Below are 23008 nucleotides of genomic sequence, written 5' to 3'. Positions count from 1 at the left end.
GTAAATGGCATATTTCTTTTAGCTGGTTTGCCAACCGTCATAAGACTCCGAAAGAAGAATGTCATCTTACTATGAGCTTGAAGGGATTTATAGCTCTTAAACTCCTGCAAAGTGTATGCACTCAATCCAAAAACAAGGTAATAATAACAGATATGTGAGCGGAGGTAGTGCGTCTGGATCCGTAATCCAGTCATGGGCTGCTAAATCCTGTTGTATATTTGTCCAAATAAAGTTTTTTGGCAGTAGCACTTAGTTTCTCCCGATAGGGTCCCTTATCTTTTTCTTTTAAACTCCTCAATTTCTTCGGTTCTTCTTCAAGTTTACCTAGTTTTAGCTTAACACACCCACAATTAAATGGCATAGCGGTCGGCGGTGCCTCTAAACATGGCGCCCACGTCCCATAATGCAACACTGCGGGGACGTACATTAACATTCCCTATATGAAGAAAGATGCATTTTTATTTACTAAGCTAATGTCAATGTTGCTTTTGGCACACAAAATCAGTGCGTACTTTGTATTCAGAGGTAGGAGGGGCTATGTCAGACTCCCCCCACCACTGTGACCTCACACACACAGACACAGACAGACACAACACGTGTGAGTGAATGAATGAGAGAGAGAGAGAGAGAGAGAGAGAGAGAGAGAGAGAGAGAGAGAGAGACGCATTGCTAAACGGTAAGCGGACTTTCTCTTATTAAACTAAACGTTATTGTATCGTTTTCATGAGTATTTCTATGCAGAAATCAAAACACTTGATGTGTTTGTGTGGCTTTTCGATTTACTCAAATCTGTTTTGCACACGGAGAAGTTGCACAACAGGACAATTTATGCAGTTTGCAAAGTTTTACACTGTTTGGGATTGTGAATGAATTAATAAACACTAAACACCGAAAAAATCCGTGAAGAAAGAGCTTATAATAAAAATACGTATATATGTTAAAATAATTATGTCGCGTGAATGCCGCGAGGGTCGTGATTCAGTTAACAGTGATCGGGTGGTCGCTTCAGAAAGGAGGTTTAGTGAAAACTCTCGAGTATGTTAACCCCTGAAATGAGAAAAACTCTTGAAACTTGTAAAAAATGAGGGTATGTTAAACCCAGAGGCGTAAGTCAAGCCCATTACAGAAGGAGAGGTAAATTAGACTCAGTCTGTTTCCAGGGTAACGTGTTTTTACTCTGTGAACTTATTAACCTGATTGAGAGCAAGTTTTATTATGTTAACTCAGGGTATTTTCCAAACGGATGCCCTACTCCCCTCGAAGTGAGCTCTTTGAAGGGAGTGCAGGATTTATGGTCTCATGTATGCGTTTGGATATCCCATGGCGAAGTGAAATGACAGGCAGACAAAATTTACCTTGACAACGTTCCACATGCGCATTGAATCCAGGATTCAGTTGTTGCATGTAAATATATTATTTTTAATTTTTCTGGTAAAATGTTGTTGAATTGTATCTTATTTCAAACTGATTTGTTTAGCTCTGCTTGGTGTTTAAAGTAAAGCACAGCAGCAAACTAGCCTTTACAACCCTGAAACCATATCAATATTTCCATTTCTGTTGTATTTTTATTAAAATGAAGACAAATCGAAAAATTCTACTTAGATTTGTATGTAAAGGCAAATTCCCCTACTATATTTTCTTCAAAATGCATTGCAAGAATTTCCCAAGATCACTTAATCACAAACAGAACTTGCTAACAAACCCTAACATGCTTGAAGTGACCATGACATGTAAACTTGGCTAACGGACTTCAGGTGTTCACTTTCGTTTAGAATGTCCGTACAAATCGCGTCCCCTTTTCTGAAGGGCCCTTCAAGGATGCATACCATTTGTAAAATGCCGCAAGAGTTTTTTCACAGTCTCCTCCCATTTTAGCAGTAGCAGTGTTTAAATGTTTTGTTTATTGATTTATTCATTCATTTATTCTTTGCTCACATTTTTATTACGCACACTGAATATTTTTTTATTTTAAAGGTGCCGTAGAATGTAAAAGTGTATTTATCTAGGCATAGATAAATAGTAAGAGATGTTTACATGGTCATATCATGAGCCTCAAACACGATTGTTTCCTCCTTCTTATGTAAACCTTGTGCATGCAAAAGATTGCTGGAATACAGATTTCAACATAACACAGACTGTGACGTTACAATCAAGATGTACGCCCCCAACATTAGATTACACATTAAATTAATTACAATGTTGTGATTCCTCTAAAACTCTGATCTTTTTGTGTATTTTAAAGCCATGTCATGTGAATTTATTTAGAGAAACAGCTAAATGCTATTGTTTGTTTATTCACATCTTCCAAGCATCTATTCAGTGAATTGTCTCTATTGTTTCGTGGCACAGACCACCCCATTCATTTTGAGCATCCGAGCAGGGAACACAGACATTATCACCTCTTCAGCCTGGTTATGACCCTCTCATTGTTATTCTTTTGTCTTTATTATAATTACTCATGAATTTCTATACGTAGTGTTTCAATCCCTCCTTTATTTCATCAAACGTCTCACTTCACCTACTTTGATTTAGTCAAGTGTTTTAAATAACAATAGGTGATCAGTTGTGGCTTCAGATCACAAAATGAGACAGAAAAATATATTATTTTATGGTATAAATTGTATAATTTCACCCAAATTATTAACAATTTATTTTGTCTTCTTTCTTTTTTACAAATACAAAAGTGACAGTTATTGTTTTCCCTGTTACATTTTAATTTTGTTCCCCATGTTTATAACAGTTCATCTGTGACCATACACCAACCTTTTGCTTGTGTTTTAGGATCTCAATATCAGATTGCTTTTGGATCTAGTGGTCCAAGCATATCATTTCATTATTTTCTTTATTATTTTATTACTGTTTGATAAATCATGACATAAAGAAAATTGTTTCCGGGTCCAAGCCTCCACTCAGGATATTATTTAAACAGCCATTCATGAGCACTATTTATAAACAAAAAGTTTATAAACTTACAGTCTACACTGCAGTCTCCAGGCTCATGGAATCACTGACAGCAATATATTAATCATTCATAAACAATCCATGTCCATGAGTCCATGGCTGTGTCTCAATCAGCTCTTTTGTTCAGTAGTCAGGGCACTGATCAGGGAGTTAGCCATTTTAGGGGGCTGTCTCAATCGCAAAATCTTTACAGTGCACTTGAACATTCGTTCCCTAAAAATTCCAACAATGCAACGCATTAATAGTCCCTATGTTCAATTACCGGAAATCACAGGACCTTTTCTAAAACTCTCCAACCGAACATCACGAGAGCCAACTAAATAAACTTCATGAAAGGTGACAGAACTTTTATAAGGACAAACATTTGTTTCAGTTTTAATATAAATGCACATTGCTAGACAGGAAGCGACCACAATCTACTTAATATTAAAATGTAATATTCCTCCAAATGTATGGACAGATATGTAAGAAAATAATGAAAGTGTTTTTCATAATTTTTAAACATGTGTTAAAGTAGTTAGAGAGGTGTTGGTTTTGGCGGTTGTTGATGAGTAACAGCTGTAAATGATCACAACACACTTATGCAGTCACGTCACAGGAAAATAAGTCAACAGTCCCAATGTGAAGTGAACTAGGTTCCTTAACAGTGCCCGAACCTTTGTACACGATATACTGATTCACCACCTCGGGAGCTAAGGGGTGAATTGAGACACAGGGCATGTCTGCTCATATCGGATTTCGTTGTGGACATGAAAATTAGAGATCGGGGGACTCATTTATAGAACTGTGCGAATGATCCTTACTTATAGTATACGTGCGCACAAAAGCCAAAAACGGCGTTTGCCCAAAAAATATTCAGATTTATAAAATTGTATGCACACGTGTAAACAATGTTCCCTTTTATAGATCACAGATTATTTGCAAGTGTGTGTACGTGAATCAGCCTCATATCCTGCCCTTTACACGCCCATTTTTAACTATAAATAGTCAATGAAAATCACCTCATGAATGCTGATCTGCATATTAATGAGACTGGCATCCAATTGTTTGTTTGTAAGCTGGTATGTGCCCAGCAAATAAATGCAAGAAGTAATCGGCATAATCAGAATGATAGCAGATCAATCATCACAGAATTGATTTGATACACACTTTACCTTTAGGGCTGCTTCAGAATAGTGTGCACACGATATTATCTTGACTACTTGAGTGCGTAAACTTCAACTAACTGCTTTGAAATTTTAAGAGTTGGTTCATTCAAGTCAGGTTTTGGACTTTAATCCTTGCTTTTAAAGTGAGTTTTGTTAAACAGGCCACTGCTTTATTTATCAGACAGTAAAATGTAGCATGTGATTCAGTAAATATTGATTTGTTCTGATTCACTCATCACACAGTGTACTTCTCTCTTGTAACATCAAACACAAAACAAATATTAACATTAGATTTCAACACTGTACTTGTTTCGATGAATTCAAAGAGAATGATAATAAAAATGCCTGCATTTGTGGATTTCATTAAACTTATTTATTTATTGTTTGTTTGTTTCAAGCAATATATATGACACATCACAAAACAATAAAAAACACATAAATTGACAATACAGCCAGTATGAATCAACTTACTTACAGCATAAAAGGAGTGGGTAGATGTCGAACTTATTTAAACCCACCCCCGTGAATTACAATTTGTAGGAAAAACAAAACAGAAAATAAGAAAAAATGGTCAAGCTTCAATAGAAATTAACAAAACCCTAACATCAAATAAATATATATTCATATAAAAATAACATAACCCAAAAAGTACACACAAAAAAGGAACAAAACAAAAAGGAAAAACTAATGCAGATACCACACACATTACAAATTGCACACGCAATTGACAAAATTAATACCAGCAATGGTAAACAGAATACCTGTAAGGTAAGATATTACAACCTCACAATACACAATTATATCAGTACACTTCTGAAAATACCAACAATGTTAATCTAAATACCTAAAAGGTAAAATACACAACCTCATAACCTAAACACTTCAGTACAAATCTAATAATACCAACAATGGTAAACCAACTATCCATAGGATAGAAAACTGATCCAGAGTAATAAGATGTGATTCTGTAATTATATTTTAAGATGTTATTTTAATTTAATAAAGCATCTGATAAGCATTATATCGTTTCCAAAATGACTTCAGTATGGCATTATTTGATTTTTGCAGAATTGTTGAATAATGCTGCTATAGGAGCCTTTGCTGATGAATCTGTGATGAAAATCCAATAGGAATCCGGATAGAGTCACCTTACTCTTGATTAAATCAAATCATTACTTTGGATTAGTTTACATATAGCTGGTGTCAGTTTCTCTGTAAAATACCTGAGGTTGAACAGGGGGTGGGTGGGGGGGGATTATGACTCCTACACGGAGGGGCACACAGTGTTAGTGCCAGTGGGCGTTAAGCGAAAACATATCTTTCAATTTAAATCAATGAAATCAAATTTAATTTCAATTTGAATCAAAGTCTCGCACTTTATTTTCTTTTGGACCTTCCTACACACTTTACTTACGATGGAGATCGGATTATTAATATGTAATGGATGCATTTTATTTAGTCTACAATAAAACTGTGCATTAATATGTATCATATTAATTATGTTTTTTAAAAGTGGATTCTTTCATTTTTATAGATCAATGTAGAATCGTTCACATCAGCATCCCGGTGCTGCATTAAAACTCTAAGAAAACGTGCAAATGTAGATAATTCTAGATGTTTAATTACTCTTTGGAGCACCAGGATCACTAGACGAGAATTTAATAACCTTATTTTTGTGAAAATTAGCCCATGCGCATTCTGAATAACTTTCCCTGTCACATATGGGGAGAATTTCAATAGGGCTTGGGCGTCGTGGCGGCCATGTTGATTGCCTCCTTTACTGCTACTCGGACTGCCGCGCTCTGTTTATAGACATACTTTCTCTCAGTCGTCTGTCTTAATTTGATTAATTTGTCGTTATTATTTCAACCATGGTAAACCGTTGCTGTATTAATAATAAAGTAACACAATTAAACACATAAAAAATGACAGATAACACTTCATTATGTTTTATTCAATGTACACTGTAAAAAAATTCCGTAGAAATTGCAGCTGGGTTGCCGGTAATTTACCGTAGATTTAAATTTTTGTTTTTTACTGGCAACATTTTGTTCAAAGTAAAATGAACATTAAACATTTACAAGTCTTTGTCTTTACAGAGTAAAACTAAAAAACAGCATTAAACAAAAACTCTGGGAAAAAAATCTGAAGCAAAAAACAGAAAAAGGTTGATGATGATTTCTGGTTCCCAGGATGCTTTGCATGAGACTGTTATTGTATAGTTTTATTCTGTAAACATAAAGACTTGTTAACATTTAAAATGTATTTAACTTTGAACAAACTCTTGCCAGTAAATAACATAAATTTTAATTCTACGGTAAATTACCGGCAACCCAGCTGCAATAACATTGTCATTTCTACTGATTTTTTTTACAGTGTAGGAAACCAAACATTAACCTCAACCCCTCAGTAATGTGTATACATGACATATACATGACATTTATATATACGACAGTGAAGTATAACATCTGAATATTAATTTATATAGCTTAAGTCAACATTGAACATTGAAAATAAGGGAAATGTCCCGGTTTACTGGCCCAAAATATGGGAAAATTTCCACATTTATCTTTCTGTTGCTATCCCTCTGCAGACAGCAAAAACTGCTGCATTAACTAAGCGAGTTGTGTAGCTAGGTCGTACGTGACTTTGCTTACAGATTGGCGTGAAATCATGCTCTTACAAAAAACCACGCTGTTATCTTAAAAAGGCTCTTTATTCACTATTTTTTCATATGGATCCAAACCGTTAATAGTTTCGATTTTGTCCACATACCGGTCCCTGCTTCCCTATTTAACGTATCCCAGTAAATTCCACATCCTTTTTGGGATTTTAACATCTTTTTTCTTTCTTTTCATTTTCCTAACTCTGCTGCTTCTCCTCGTTCGACTTGCTGTATGTATACATTCGCGAGGCCATCAACATGGCCGCCACGTCCCTGAATGCAACGCGGCGCCCAAGCCCTATTTGAAGTGATCATCCCTTTGCCATATATTCCCCTTTAAAGATCAGACCTCTTGTCTGTGCAGACAGTTGTGCAATTGTGTCTCATTGTATGGCCGTTAAAAATACACTTGGACAATAGAGCAATGAAAACAACGTAATTTTCTTTTTATCTGGAGTGAGATTTTCTTTTTATCAGTCTCGCACTTTATTTTCTTCTTTTTACAGTGGATAGGAAAGCGTCTTGTATTGCTCCCACATCACTGTATGTAAACTGTGTTTATAATAATGAACTACATAAACGCAGATGTCATTTATCAGTTAATGCACTCACTTTTGACGTTTGCTCTGCTTTGTGCCTTGGCCACAGAATATTCTGAATGAACTTGAAAAGGGGCTAAAACGCAGACTAAAAGACCAAGCCCAAGACTGCCACTAAGCCCACCCAAGCCCCCCTTGACGCTAGGCATGTGTCACCATAGTCAATGAATCTGAAATTCCCATAGAGCTAAGGGTCAGTCATGCGGGGAAGCAGTCATTTCGTCATGACCCTTTTGTTTTTTTCCCAGAATGATGCATTTGAAATGTTTAATTCTTGTCCTTTTTCAGGGCCACTGATGAAACGCTGTAAAAGCTTTTGACCGAGAACGCTTGTCAGTATGGTGTGTATAAGAGCATCGGTGAGGATCACCAGAGGTCTGCGCAGACATTTCGCCGTACCGTGCTTTCAACACACCTTCGTATCCCTGCGGCAAAGCCTCGTCTCCCGTTCCGGCTACTGCAGTACCACAGCGTCCCACAGCTACGTGATCGTCGGGGCCGGTTCTGCAGGCTGCGTGCTGGCCAACCGTCTGTCAGAGAATGCATCTGATTCGGTGCTGCTCCTGGAGGCGGGACCCAAAGACATGCAGCTGGGCAGTACCCGGCTGTCGTGGAAGATTCACATGCCCGCCGCGCTGACCTACAATCTCTGCGATGACAAATACAACTGGTTTTACCACACACTACCTCAGGCGCACATGGACGACAGGGTTATGTATTGGCCCCGTGGGCGCATTTGGGGCGGGTCATCCTCGCTCAATGCCATGGTGTACATACGCGGACATGCGGAGGACTACAACCGCTGGCAGAGGGAGGGCGCACAGGGTTGGGACTACGAACACTGTCTTCCCTACTTCCGCAAGGCCCAAACACACGAGCTTGGAGCGGACCGTTACCGAGGGGGTGATGGCCCGCTGTGGGTTACGCGTGGAAAGACGGATCACGCACTGCACCACGCATTTATTGCAGCAGGCCAGCAGGCGGGATACCCCTTCACCAAAGACATGAACGGATACCAGCAGGAAGGAGTCGGCTGGATGGATATGACCATCTACAAAGGTAGGGGTGTCATTTGTTTTGGATACTTTGAAAATCGTGACTTTTGAATCAGGTGGTAGAGTACCTGTGCTTCATTTAGGGGGTGTTGCCGAGGGTTAGTGAGCGACTCTCCGGCAGTTCTGAAATCTCAGATTGTCATATTTGTGAATTCTGAGTTCACCCAGATAAGAGTGAGGGGTTGTGTATCATTTATCATGAACTGAATGATTTACATTAGGATTAAATAAGCCACACGCACACAGTTTGCTAGGTGGTCAATAGGGTGTTGCTATGTTAGAGTCTTTTGTAGTCTTCTGTTATTCTGTTCTACAGGTATGAACCTGCTAAGTGATTTTCTAAATTTTATTATTTATCAGGTAAAAATCGTAATTCCAGTCACTTGTGAAAATAATAGCACACCTACATCAGGGGCGCCTGCAGTATTTAATCTCAGGGTGCGCACAGTAATGCTGCCAAACCCCACAAAGCACACATATCAGAGGATGCTTTAGACTTTTTATTGTCCATCACTTTTTTACAGACAGGGACGTAAACATTTCATCATAAATAATCAATTACAACCAGCCATTTTACTTTTCATATTTTAATGATAATAAGACTTTCAACTAGCCTAGAGAAATCTAGACGCACCCTAGCGGCCGCAAAATATATTTGCTGCCAGGGTTTAGTCTAGGCACTCACAATACACTTAACAGCTCCAAAAACCAAAATTTGGTCAGGCCAATCACATCGTGTGTAGCGTCTGTGGGGCGGGCTTAACATGATGACGACAGAGCTGCAACGAATGGCTGCTGCTGCTGGCGAACAGCTTTCTTTTGAAGCGGCTTTGGCCGCGACTTTAGACTTATGTTTTTCTTTGAGAGAAGAGAAAATAACCCTACTGAAGTCCGTTTTAAGCAAGAAAGATGTGTTTGGAGTTTTGCCGACTGGTTACGGTAACTACGTCACCTTCTTCGTTGCTCTGTTTGTTCATAGCGCTATCCTATTGCGTGCAGAGGCATTTTGAGGGACAACCTTATATCCCGCCCCTTGCATTAAGCCGTTTGTGTGAAGAGTTGCCAGACCTTACATCTTGATGTAGGTCTGGCTAACCAGGCTAACTTTTTTTGAAAAGCATCATTTTGTTGTTAAATATCGACTGTCGGGATTTAATAAAGAGGCGCAGTGGATAATAGCGCTGTAAAGTTGTGGTCTAGTTATTTTTTTTTTTGCGACTGACCTTATTGCATATGCATTTCTAGGAGTTTCCCTTTCAGACGTGACATTTATGGGAGCAGATTATTTAAATGATTCACACACCACAATTTACTAATGTTTGCGTGTGTGATATTACTGGTATTTGCGCCATTATTTAATGCTGTAAAAAGCTTGTCTTAAATCATTTTGCGCTCGAAATGGCTGCAATTTTTGCTGATAGGAGAGGCATCACAGAGATCAGAAAGGGCGTGGTACGTTTTCAGCTAAGATGTCCACTACATAGTGCATCAGGATTTAATAGATCACTCGCACCTGAGGAGCATCAGCTCTGCTTATTTGCGACCCTTAACTAATTTGTGATGCTCTTAGTAGATTGCGTTGGTCATTATAGAAATTAGCTTTTGCACTTCTGTTATTTATTTTGCTCCTTTTTAGTAAATATCCTGCAGATATTACCACTGCGCTTTTTTGGAATTGCGAATTTGCCCTGTTTAGTCAATCTGGCCCTTAAAAACTTTTAATCTGTCACATTTTTATTTTAAATCATAAGTAAGGAGAACAGAAAAATAGAGAACCTATTTGCATCTCTTTACATGTTCAGTGCCACACTAAAAGCATATCAGGACAGACTGCCCTGCAGAAAAAAACAGCATCAAACCAGCATGGGAATTATGCTGGTCTTGCTGGTTTGGTGGTGGTTTATCTGGTGATGATGCTGGTTTATAGCTGGTGTTCAATAGCAAACCAGCACCAAAACACAACATATGCTGGTCTTGCTGGTTTTTCCGGATGCAGACTGTTTAAAATTTGTGTCTACCTCAGACAGATGACTTCTTGTGGAAGTTTAATTTCATTCTGAAGACTGAGCTTAAGCTCCTTTTGTCACACTGGAGTGTTTTCAACTTCATGCAGTGCTGTGCAGACAGATCAGTGAATGACATCAAAGTAATGCGAGACAAGTGACTACTAATCAATAGGCTTGTTTGAGATGAGCAAATTCTGTGCAGAATCGATCACCAGTGATCACCGCAAGATGCATGCCCATTAAAAAAGTCTCCAAGAAAATATAAAATATAAAATCTAACCGGAAGTAGTAGGTCATCCCGGGACTTTTCACCTACTGTTTTTGGAATACTATGAATTCAGACATACTACTCATCTCGCCTACTGCTTTTTGCCTACTATATAGTATAAAAGTAGTCGGTTTCGGATGCAGCACGAGTTACGTCCGACTTGCTCTGATGTCACGCTGACGTGTGCCAAAAAAACTCTCGCGATGTAGAGGCGGGGCTGGCGGATTCTGCAGCCAGGCGCAGTTGCTCTCCACTGACTGGGTCGATAAAAAAGCACGATGGGAAAAGACTTGCTGACGACACAGCTTAAAGCTTATTGGCCCGGGGATGTCAGCTGATGACTTCTTACTTCTAAAAACTCCACTACCTAGCTACTAGTTTTTATATTTTTTTACTTTTGTATTGGTGTTGAATTATTTGTACTGTGAGCTGTTTATATTTTACACAACAGAAAATTATTTGTATTACCATTAGAATTAGATTTACACTTCCCAACATTTACTAAGTAGCATTTTCCAGTAATAAACAGTTCACCTTCATTTACTTTCCTTATAAACATCTTCATGTAAAAGCATTTATTGGTATTTCAGTCGCATCTATTTCATACGCGATTAAATACGCGAACGAGATCTTTGTATTCACAAATCCCCCTGAATTCACAACTATTTTTTCTTCTTCTCTCTTTCACTTGTATGTTATCAATTTAATAGGGTAATGTATCCTGGCAGATACTACTCTATATATATGATATATCAAATATTTCAAAAATTCCAATGAATATCTTTCTCTATAAGTCCCAGATGATACAAAAAATGAGGGGAAATTGTGTAAAACATCAAATTGCATTAGTGCTTTCTCGAGGTATACACAGTGCGTACGGCTGCAGGCGCCACTGACTTACATGAGGGCTGCACTGAAGTTTAATACGTTTAGTTTTTAACTAAACCTGTAATCTTGTGATGTTGACTAGTAGTGATGTAAGTCTCTGTTCTCTCTGTACAGGTAAGAGATGGAGTACAGCCAGTGCTTACCTTCGCCCCGCGCTGTCCAGACCCAACCTGAGCGCAGAGGTCGGCTGTATGGTGACCCGAATCCTGTTTGATGGGACCCGGGCGCGAGGGGTGGAATTTGTGCAGAACGGTCAAATAAAAAGGGTAAAAATGAGCTCATTGACTGATTGTCAGCAGTTATAAGGAGCAGGTTCTGGATGAAATCCGTCCCTGTAATATGCTTATATCATTTAAAGTGGGCAAGTAAGAAGGTTTTTAAAGAGAGTTTTCTGAAGACAAAACCCTACATGAATGTTGGGCCTGATCTGTCATCGACTGGGTTCAAGAAATCATTGAATGAGTTTTCACTTTAACCTCTTACTACTAATCTGCTCTTTCTCTGTTAAGTCTCTTAAGAGAAAGTAGGCCTACATCAGCTGATGTCTTCTATTGAAATGTAAATAATGCGATTGTCTGGGGCCCCGCGACAAGAATACGCGATCTTTGTTTCTGCTGCCGTTTGTTGTCAACTGGACTGGGAGATTGGTGAAGTGGCCGACGTTAATTATCATTGCACAAATCTCATAGGCGCGATCAGCAGGCAGTACGCACTGCATGTGCAGGGACCTTATTGATTAAAATAGGGATCACAAAGACGGTAAGTGAAATTTTGAACAACAGGATAAACTCCCCACACAACAATCTACAGTAAAATGATAACAAATACAAAATCTTAGTATAAGTAAAGACATAAAACATTACAAAATAAGAACAGAGTGGTTTGTTAATGACGCAATGGTGCTTGTGGAGGTGTGTCGCATTGCGCATGCTTGGAAATGAAACGTTTTGGATTATGGGTAATGTTGTATCGTATAACAACGCAATGTTTACGGTACATCTTTCAATAAATATAAAAACAAGACTTATTTTAGTGAGGTTGCGGTGGTAGGCTTTGGCAAACTATGGCATGATTAAAACGATACCTTTTAGGAGCTGAAGAGAAAAACAGAAAAGCAGAGAAAGAAAAGCAATCACAAGGTGAAGGTATTTTCTGCTTTACATTGTTTAATTCCTATGCTAATTTAAAAACATTAGAAAAATGTCCATCACTCTTTCTTAATTAAGCCACATGAAAAAAGACTATTATACTATACTAATTTACTGCCGTAAACTGTATAGTAAAATTCTTAGATACTAAAAATATATTACTATAGTAGGGTTCAAAAACTGCATACAGAATACTGTATCACCCTATAGTAATTATTTTGTATTAATATCCATGATATTTGTACTGATACATACAGTACTGTAGTGTTGTTGCGCTACAGTTGTTGCACTAACAACATTACTTAATATGTTGCACTTAAAGGACAAGTTCGGTATTTTAGACTTAAAGCCCTGTTTTCAGATTGTTTATGGTCAAATAGAATGGTTTTGACTGAAATTTCGACATTTTCGGCTGCCCTGAGAATTTTCGCGTGTTTGTGTTTCAGCTCAGACCTCTACAATGGGTTTAATGGTGCACTGGAACAATCCTTCCTAAAATGCATTAAACTTTCGTTTACAAAGACGTGAAACTCACCGAGTGGTCAGGGGTGTTCACTGATATGCTCACACAAAAATCGCTGCAAAAGATGCTTTCCAACAGCTGTTTTAGCATTCGTTGTTAACTTGTGGACCTATTTCCCCAAACGCCTCACACCCGTACATTCTTCCGCTTAGAGCTTGAATAATATACACTCCAGCCCAGGTGGTGGCGCTAATCCGCCTTTGCCAATTGCAAGAATAGAAACAAAGTTCCCGGCGCGGAGTAATACCGTACCTCACAGGACGTCTAATACAGTCAATGGAGTTGGTAAAAACTACGATAAAACCTGTTGGCTTTTGGAGCGATTTTTGTGTGAGCATACCAGTGAACACCCCTGACCACTCGGTGAGTTTCACGTCTTTGTAAACGAAAGTTTAATGCATTTTAGGAAGGATTGTTCCAGTGCACCATTAAACCCATTGTAGAGGTCTGAGCTGAAACACAAACACGCGAAAATTCTCAGGGCAGCCGAAAATGTCGAAATTTCAGTCAAAACCATTCTATTTGACCATAAACAATCTGAAAACAGGGCTTTAAGTCTAAAATACCGAACTTGTCCTTTAATAAAAACTTAGACAAAAACGAAAATGTATATATTTATGTGTGTGTTTTAATTTCCCTTGTCAAATTGCATTGCTATGAAATTTTTTACACTAGTGGGGCCCATTTTCAAGGTATCGCCTAGGGCCCCATAACCCCAAGGGCCGGCCCTGGCTGTTAGCTGACACAGAACCTGTCAGTGTTAAATCTAAAGTTATCTTGCTCAGATCAGAGAAGTGTCTGTCACAGTGCATCTCATGTCCTGTATTATTTCTTCTGATGACAATTCTGGGCCTTCTGTTGTTTTTTGTCTAGACAGTTTGAAGCCATAATGGGTAAACCACACATTTGCTTTTTTATTAATCCAGCTTCAGTAAAATAGCAGCAGATGGATTATGGGTAGTGATGTTTTATAGATTTGTACCTAATTTTCAACAAACCTTGTATTAGGTGTATGTGTGTGTCTGTGTTATCTCTCAGCTGCAGCACTGACCATGTTGGTTTCATTTCCTGCTTTGTTCGTGCATAATGATTTATAATCTGATCTGTCCCAGACATTTCCTCTGATCAAAGTGTTCAGACAACGAGTTCACGTCACTTGAAGTCTATATGTAAATGTGTGGATGTTTTTCAGGTTTATGCTGATAAAGAAGTCATTCTCTGTGGTGGAGCGATAAACTCTCCACAGCTCCTCCTGCTGTCTGGTGTGGGAAACGCAGATGAGCTGCGCAGATTGGATATTCCTGTTACTCAACACCTCCCAGGTAAATCTCAGTACTTATATACACTTGTAAGAATATTTTCTGCATATCTCATCATATTAAATCAAATGATATGCATATTTGGTTAAATTCATAATTGTATTATTAAACAGTAGAAGAGCATACATGCGTGATGGATTATACATCATTAGTTATTAAATCTCTCTCTCTCTCTCTCTCTCTCTCTCTCTGTGTGTGTGTGTGTGTGTTTACAGGTGTGGGCTGTAATCTTCAAGATCATCTGGAGTTATACATACAGCATCAATGTACTCAACCCATAACGCTTTATAAAGTCCAGAAACCCTTTAACATGCTGAAGACTGGACTGGAATGGCTTCTCACATTCACAGGTGAACAGGTTTCAGATCAGATGAGTGTTTGTTTAAAAACATCAAGTGGTGGTTTCCCCGACAGAAATTAGCTTAAGCTAGGACTATGCCTTAGTATATTTAGGAAATATAACTAGTTTTAACAAACATGCCTTACTAAAAACATTACCTGTGTGCATTTTGAGGCAAAACAGAGGGTACTGAAGTTGTTTTTAGTGTAGGACAGTGGTCGCCAACACGTTGATCACGATTTTGCTTTATATTCATTACACCATTTAGCACATTGCTAAAACTGTTTTTTTTATATTTTTCATTATGAACATATAATGAAATATATAACCGAGGCTTGTCTTTATACAAAATTACATTTCATTTTTATGTTTGGTTTTTTGTATGCGAGTGATAATAAGTATGTAAGGTGTAATGTGATGAAGATTAACACAGATCTGTTTTGATTGTAGGTTACGGTGCTACAGCTCATCTGGAGAGCGGTGGTTTCATTCGCAGTCGTCCTGGCGTTCCTCATCCTGATATTCAGTTTCATTTCCTGCCTTCTCAGGTCATCGATCACGGCCGCGTCAAATCCAAGATCGAGGCCTTCCAGGTATGAGTTTTTTTAAAGGGATAGATTAGCCAAAAATGATATTAAACCTTGGTTAAAACTCGGTTTAAAGGGGTGGTTTAATGCTATTTCATGCATTCTGACTTATTAACACAGAGTTGGAGTCATCATGCTAAACATAAGCAATTGTCAAAAAAGCAGTTGAGCAGTTCTGAGCCAAACTCAGAACTTTCCTTTTTCTGGAAAGTTTTTTTTCGAATGGGGGTATCCGTTACGACTGATTGACCCCATATTCCTTTTATGGGCCTTAACCCCCAGAAAAGCACGCTGGCCCTGCACGTCAAGTGAGAGCGAGAACGCGTATTAGCATTGCTCCGTTGAGTAGAAGTCACCGATATCACTGCACAGCACGCAACGACTTTGTTTTAGCAAGATAAATTGACAAAAGAAGTATGTTTTTGGATGTAAGGAGAAGAAAACCTTATTTAGATTTCCCTGTCAACAGTGGATGCAGTTCGTTTTTCCCAGACAGCAACTTAATTGCGAATTACTTTGTTTGTTCCCTGGCTGTATTTCGGAGAGGAGATATCGTTTTTTCACTTGTTTACAACTGTTGGAGCGGTCAAAACTTTACTTTAGGCTGGTTATTTAAAAAAAGTTTTTTTAAAGTTTGATTTTTCATCTATGTCGGCTGTGAATCCAAAAGTAGTATCCAAAGTTACGCGTACTCGTAACTTTTCAGCTCTGCCCACCACACGCCTTCAAGTGTTCAACCTTTTCCGCCAAAAATCGAAAAGGCAGTTTTTTTTATAAATCTGGCAACACGAAAGACTCTTTGGACAAATGAATGATGAAATACTACTCTATAGGTAAGCAAGATTAACATTAGATTTGCAAAAACATCTTGTGTTATGTCAGCTTTAAGGTTGTCCTTTATTATTTATGTGTATGATAATTTTGTACACTTGATAACTTGTGCCTTACTATAGAATTTATTTTGACATAAAAAATAGTTGCAGTATCATATGTGGTGTTGGCAGTAGTGGGCATTTCTACAGCTGGATGCTTTTTGTGAATTCTGGTGCAGATATCAAAATTTGGAATGTACAGAAATGTCAGCTGTCGAAAATAAATGTCGCTCTGCTGCTCCAATTTCAGTCTCACTGCGCTACACAGTAAGGCATGATGATAACAGCTGTGTGTAAATACTTAAGACACACAACTGCCCGTGATCGCACTATCACAAACTGAATAAACATTCAAGTGATAAAATGGTTGTACATTTTGAAAGGGGTTGCACACCAGACGCGCAGCTCGGCGTTCTAAAAAAATGTAACACATTGTTTTCTATGAGTGTACGCACACTGGCACCAACAGGTGGTTGCTTATCTGCGGCGCCCAGCTACGACTCACTAAGTTGATCAATTCCCTGTCACGCCACAGAGGGCCACTCTAATAGTTTAACATTAAATAACATCATATTTGTCCCAAATCATTAACGATTAACATTGGCTGCTAACGTATATTTTGCATTTTGAAGTAGACACTATCTGACTAAGCTCGCGCTGTTTAATGTGCACTTCTGGTGTACCATACCTCCGAGTTGCACTAGACGTGACGTGGGATGGTGTGCGACCCCCTTGACAGTTTTTATTACATAGTTATTAGGGCTGTTGAATATAATGTAAATGATTACTGCATCAATGCATAAAAACAAATAATTGATTATTTAAAAAGCAGTGCTTGCACACGTCTCTCTCTCTTGTGCGCATTTCTCTCAAGATTCAAGACCATGCTTTATTGTCATGGTAAAAAGGATCTTACCAGTTCCAAAGCATAGAAACATAAATCAAATCTCTCTTTCAATTGAAAAATAACGAGTAAAATGTCTGTGACTGTCACTTAAAATGCCAGAAATGAGTGGCGCTCCGTTAACTAAAATCAATTCTGCTCAGTAATAGACAGAGCCCTTTAATCAGCTTTACAATTGAGCTTACATTTCTGTCTTTTGAGAATTTTATGCTCTCTTTTGTGTTAAAGGGATAGTTAATCTAAAATTTAAATTTTGTCTTCACTTACTCACCCTCGTGTTATTTCAAACCTTTATAAAGGGCATGGTTCAAAAGTCAGCTGCACGTTTTGTTCAAAACAATCACATTCTGATGATGAAAGCATGCTGGGCCACGGATGAATAAAAGTACAGCGACTGGGGCAGTGTGGAGGGGCACATTTGTGCCCGCTCGGGCACGATTCAAGGCAATATGAGTACACTCATCCATCATGTAATGTAAGTCGTGTCTGATGTGTGCAGGTTCATGTTGGGCCTATGAGGAGCACAAGTGTTGGGTGGATCAAACTGAAGAGTAAAGACCCAAATGACCATCCAGTCATCCAACCAAACTACCTCTCCACTGGTACGTCTAATCTGATCTGAGCCTCTTTAGACTTTAACATCTATTGAATTATTTTTATTAAACCCAATGAACTTTAGATACAATGCTGAGAAAGTTGGCCCTTAGGGACCCTCTGTACATTTCTTTCTGAACAGTTAAAACTCTTTCTGTTTAGATTTAAGCTTTGAAACAATTCGATTTTTTATAATTTGTAAATACTGTATAATGATGGTCTGATCCAGTGAAAACTGAAATCAGCTCTGTCTGTTGTTCTGTTAAGTGTGTTTAATAGCCTGAGAGAGTTCGCGTGAACCATTAGTTTGACAACAGTTCTGACAGAACCATTAAAACTTTTGGATATTTGATCACATCCTTTAATCAGATCTTCTTGATCTGTGTTTTCTGTCTCTCCACAGACACAGATGTGAAAGAGTTCAGAGATTGCGTTAAGCTCACGCGGGAGATATTTGGTCAGAAAGCGTTCGACCCGTTCCGTGGCCCTGAGGTTCTGCCCGGCGCCGCCGTCCAGTCTGATGCCGAGATTGACGCTTTTGTTCGACAGAAGGCAGACAGCGCCTACCACCCATCCTGCACGTGTAAGATGGGCAGCGCCTCGGACCGCACGGCAGTGGTGGATCCGGAGCTGCGCGTGTACGGTGTAGAGGGTCTGAGGGTGGTGGACGCCTCCGTCATGCCCAGTATGGTGAGCGGCAACTTAAACGCCCCCACTATAATGGTGGCGGAGAAAGCGGCAGATACCATTAAAGGACTTCCGTCACTTCATGACCCAGGAGTTCCTGTTTACCATCCTGCCAATCTGGAAACACAGAGATAAAAGATCTGCAACAATGAATGGACTGGACCATTTTAATACTAAAACGACTACTGCAAGGTCACGTGATTTGAGAGGTCACTAAACACTAAATGATTTTAACGCGTTCACTTCTCATTGACACTGTGTAGTTACTGCTTACATTAAGAAATATAAAAAGAATGAAAGATTTGCCTTTTTATGATGAATGTGGTTCATGACAGCATTGTTTAATGACAGAATGTTGAAAAAGTTACTAATAAATGAGCACAGTAGCGAATAAAAAACTACATAGAGATGAATTTGTAGCATATAGTTTCTCCACTGTGCTTCATTGATCATGTCGACATGTTTACAATAATGTAGATTTATACCACAGGTCTGCTGAATGCTTTATTCTGATTGGTTGAGAAATGTTCAATGGGTGTTGATTATTTTTCTTTATTACACGGCTCTCTGGAATGCTTGATTCTGATTGGTCAGTTGAGACATTTGCAGGTTCGTTCTTTTCGAATAATAACCGCTCCAAAATAATAACGCATAGCCGGTACTACTTTTACGAGTAAGATCGCTCCGCGCCAATAAAGATCAATAAAGATTACTGTCTGTTTGGCGCCATCTTGTGACAAACACTGGACAACCACGACAAGACACAGAGAGCTTACTGAGACTGAACTTGACAAAATAGAGCATGACAGCTACGAAGCCAACACACAAAAAAATACAGAATGGGCATTAAAACTTCTCAAAGACTGGCTAAAAGAGAAAAAATGGAGACAAGTATGAAGCAGAGGATCTTAATAAGGTATACGATCATTTTATGCATCTGTGCAAAGTTTCGCGGAAGGATAAAAATGTTAATTTAAAACAAATATGCCAATAAAATGTTTCAAATTCATATTCATGTCCAGTTTTTTTTTCTTATGTGACAAGTAGCCGTGTAATAAGCGGGATAATGTAGAGTCAGCCGGTAGTTATCGGGAAATAAGCCCCTTCAGTGTGATACAAGACCCTCCGCTTCGCGTCGGGTCCTGATCACACTGTCGGGGCTTATTTCCCGATAACTACCGGCTGCCTCTACATTATCCCTTACGTAAAACGCACACCTAACCTGTCAAATGTCTTACAATAATCACCGGAGCAATGTTTGTGTTAACCATGGTATAATTGACTCCGATCCTTTGAATTATTTGAGAATATTGCACACCCGTGGTGTAACTCCACTTCACGTCGTGCTGCATTACTACCTTGGGTGTGCATTATTTTTGAATAATTCCAATTATTTCTTATGTAATTGATGTTATTTATAATAATTATTAATCATGACTGTTTACAGAGAGAATATTAGATGAGTAATGTTAGATTAGTCATGCTTGTGCAATTTTAAAAGTTTATTACATTGATTCAAGGTTAAGAAGTCCTTTTTATTTCAAATTCACACTACTTGTATATTAACAGAATGCACATAAAACCAAACTGTTGTAGTGAATAAAATGAGATGAATTTAACATTGTCTTTAGATTTATTTGGCTATAAGTTTTTGTTTGACATGTTGTAGGCATGTCAAGTCTGTGTCCTTTAATAGTTGCAATAAACAATATAGTTTTTTTAGCATGTATTAACTCTTGTTAATGTTAGTTATTTTAATAGAGTTATTGATGTTTTGACTAATTTTAAGAGTTACAATGATTACATTTATAAATGTATTAGTTCATGTTCATTTCGGCATTAACTAAGACCAATAAATGCTGTAGAAGTTAATTTTAACTAGTGATTAACTATTGTTAACAAATTGTAAAGTGTTAATGGATCTTTTAAGTGTTTTTGGTCTTTTAAATAATAAAAGGTTACAGTAATCACATGAAGCAGATGTTGTTGCATCTGAACTGAGCTACTAAAGTTGTCAAAGACATCTTATGCCTGCCTAAAAATGCTCAAGGGTATGTATTGATGTTTTTTTTTAGCATATTTATGATTACAGATCTTAGTTTGGGGACAGTGCTACATTTTAAATGTCTGTTAGAAGTCAGCATTGGTAATGATAGAGATGATGTCATTATGTGCTAATGCTTGTACTGATCCTAGGCCATGAGTATGAGTACAGTACAGGTAAAACAGACGATTCATTGGATGGAAATATATTGATGTTGGATATTCATCTGATGTTATACATCCAAAGATTGCGTCTTGATGTGGCCAGTTGGTTAAGCTCCCTGTATTATTACATCTTCAGGCATATATCAGCTCAGGATCCATGAAAGTGTTTGAATAGAGGCAAGATCAGTTTCATAGCATTATTAATAGCATTATTATAATACTTTAAAGACGCCCTTTAGTGGCCAGCAGCTTTTTACAACCCGTGCTCAAGTTTCTAAGCCTTATGTGACAGATTAGACATTTATTTCTTTGCATTTGTAAAATTAGAAACGACAAACATTTATGGTTTTAAAGATATTTTGGAGCATCTAACCCCACCCTTACCCTGAACCACTTCTAAACCATATAAAACACAACACACAAGTAAAAGTCACAGGTAGGCCTATTTAATGTGTAAATTGACAATAGTATGACAAACAACTTGTGTTGCAAACCTTGCGACATGAAGCCATAAGATCACTTTATATGAAGCACTCATCACAGTCAGATCTCATTCATACATAAACCAGCAAGTTAGAGAATGATTGTAATCGTCACAACAGCCAATAGTGTTTCACATTACAACCGGATTTAATACCATACCATCTGTGTTTTTCTCATATAATCCATTGTTTGACCTTGGTACAATTTTTTTTTAACTTTGTATGCTGTTATTAGCTCAAAATGCCTGAATAGTGTAATGTGTAATATAAATACAATTAATTCTGGCAGTTGAAAATCATATCCAAGTACGCCATCGTGAAATTATACCCCGGTATATCATTTCATTTTTACCTGCTAATAGACCTTTCTCACAACTTCCGTATTTATGACCGGAAATACGCAATCGTCGCGGAAATTTACTTCCTCCGCAGTCAAGGCAATGTAAAAAGCCGTATCTGTTCCATCAATTCCCTGTTGATGGTGAAGTTAGACAGAAGTGGATTCAGGCTATCCGGCGAGACTTATAATGTGTCGTTTTAGTTAACAGTTCAGTAACAGTTAGACTCGCTCTCTACTTACCTAGAAATTTATGGACAAATTCTTCATGGAAAAAGTTTTCCTCCATTAGTCGTGTCACATCAGCAAATTTAATATTTGGCAAATCCGTTAACGAAGTTGTGTAGACTTTTTGATCCATTTTAAACTTGCCCGGGTTTATGTTTTTCTAGTGTGTTGACGCTTGACAGGAACTCCGCTTACATGACGATTACGTATTTCCGGTTACTGTGAGAAAGGTCTATGGTAGAGGTGGGTCATATTTGGGGAAATACACAACCGACCTAAACACTTGTATGGGTTGGGGATAGGTTGGTCTTTTCGTAATTTTTCATTGTTGCAAAGCAGTTTTACAGAATAAACATATTAAAACAATTTAGACATAAGAAATGACAGTATAGAAATAAAGAAAAAAATCACATAAAACAAACAATTATGAAATAATGTATTCTATATAAGATACAAAAGCGATACTATGTGTTATAGAAAATTCTTATGTTTGTGAAAATGAATGTCTTTTGGATTGTAACTGGACTGTTATATTTATAGTTGTAACACGGACTGTTTACATTGTTGCACAAGGTTGAGCATTTTGTTTTTCTGGTATTTTTTTCACATTGCCAAAAGACAATCTCCAGCAAATGATTGGAAATGTAAAATGTTTTTTCAAAGAGTTATTGATGAACGAGTGTTTTGTTGGCATGTAAGTAAATAGTTTTTTTTCTTTCGGTTTCTAAGTTGGGTGTGTAAGATACCAAATCCAATGCTATGTCATATTAATCAGTGTCTTGTTGACTAAAACATAGCATCATTTTGAAATATGTCTGCAGCTCTTAGCAACTTCTTTGGTGGGCTTGAAAACATTTTGACGCAGCGGGGTTAATTGTAACGCTGTGTTAACCCCTCAGAACTTACGATATGAATGTTACGCTAACGTTAGCGTAATTCTTGCCGTTGTTTCAAATAGGCTAAACACAAATGATTGCTGGCTGCTAACAAAATAAATGTGCCTGTCTTATCAAAAATCGTGTGTCAAATTGATTTTTGTTCATATCTTTAATATTGATTGAATAAGGTCACGTCACAGATTGAAATTATAATGAAATGAATGACTAAAATCAGACTTTGATGCTCATTATCTTAGAATTTGATTTTGAAACTGTAGTATGATTATAACAGACTGGGTCACATATTAAAA

At 37.9% G+C, this 23008-nt stretch overlaps 1 protein-coding gene across 1 annotated transcript; it reads left to right on the top strand.

Annotated features, from left to right (window-relative positions):
• Positions 1-561: 561 nt before the first annotated feature.
• chdh (choline dehydrogenase) lies at positions 562-20183 on the top strand. The gene is made up of 8 exons (XM_065247762.1): positions 562-676; positions 7662-8432; positions 11705-11856; positions 14454-14583; positions 14796-14930; positions 15371-15513; positions 17783-17885; positions 18281-20183. The coding sequence occupies exons 2-8, from the start codon at positions 7712-7714 to the stop codon at positions 18697-18699; spliced, it is 1803 nt and encodes a 600-aa protein (XP_065103834.1). The 5' UTR covers positions 562-676; positions 7662-7711; the 3' UTR covers positions 18700-20183.
• Positions 20184-23008: the final 2825 nt, after the last annotated feature.

Source organism: Paramisgurnus dabryanus, chromosome 11 (genome assembly GCF_030506205.2).
Source record: "Paramisgurnus dabryanus chromosome 11, PD_genome_1.1, whole genome shotgun sequence".
NCBI classification, from domain to species: Eukaryota; Metazoa; Chordata; class Actinopteri; order Cypriniformes; family Cobitidae; genus Paramisgurnus; species Paramisgurnus dabryanus.
The sequence above is the reverse complement of the archived record's forward strand: the minus strand, read 5'-3'. Positions and strand labels throughout refer to the sequence as shown.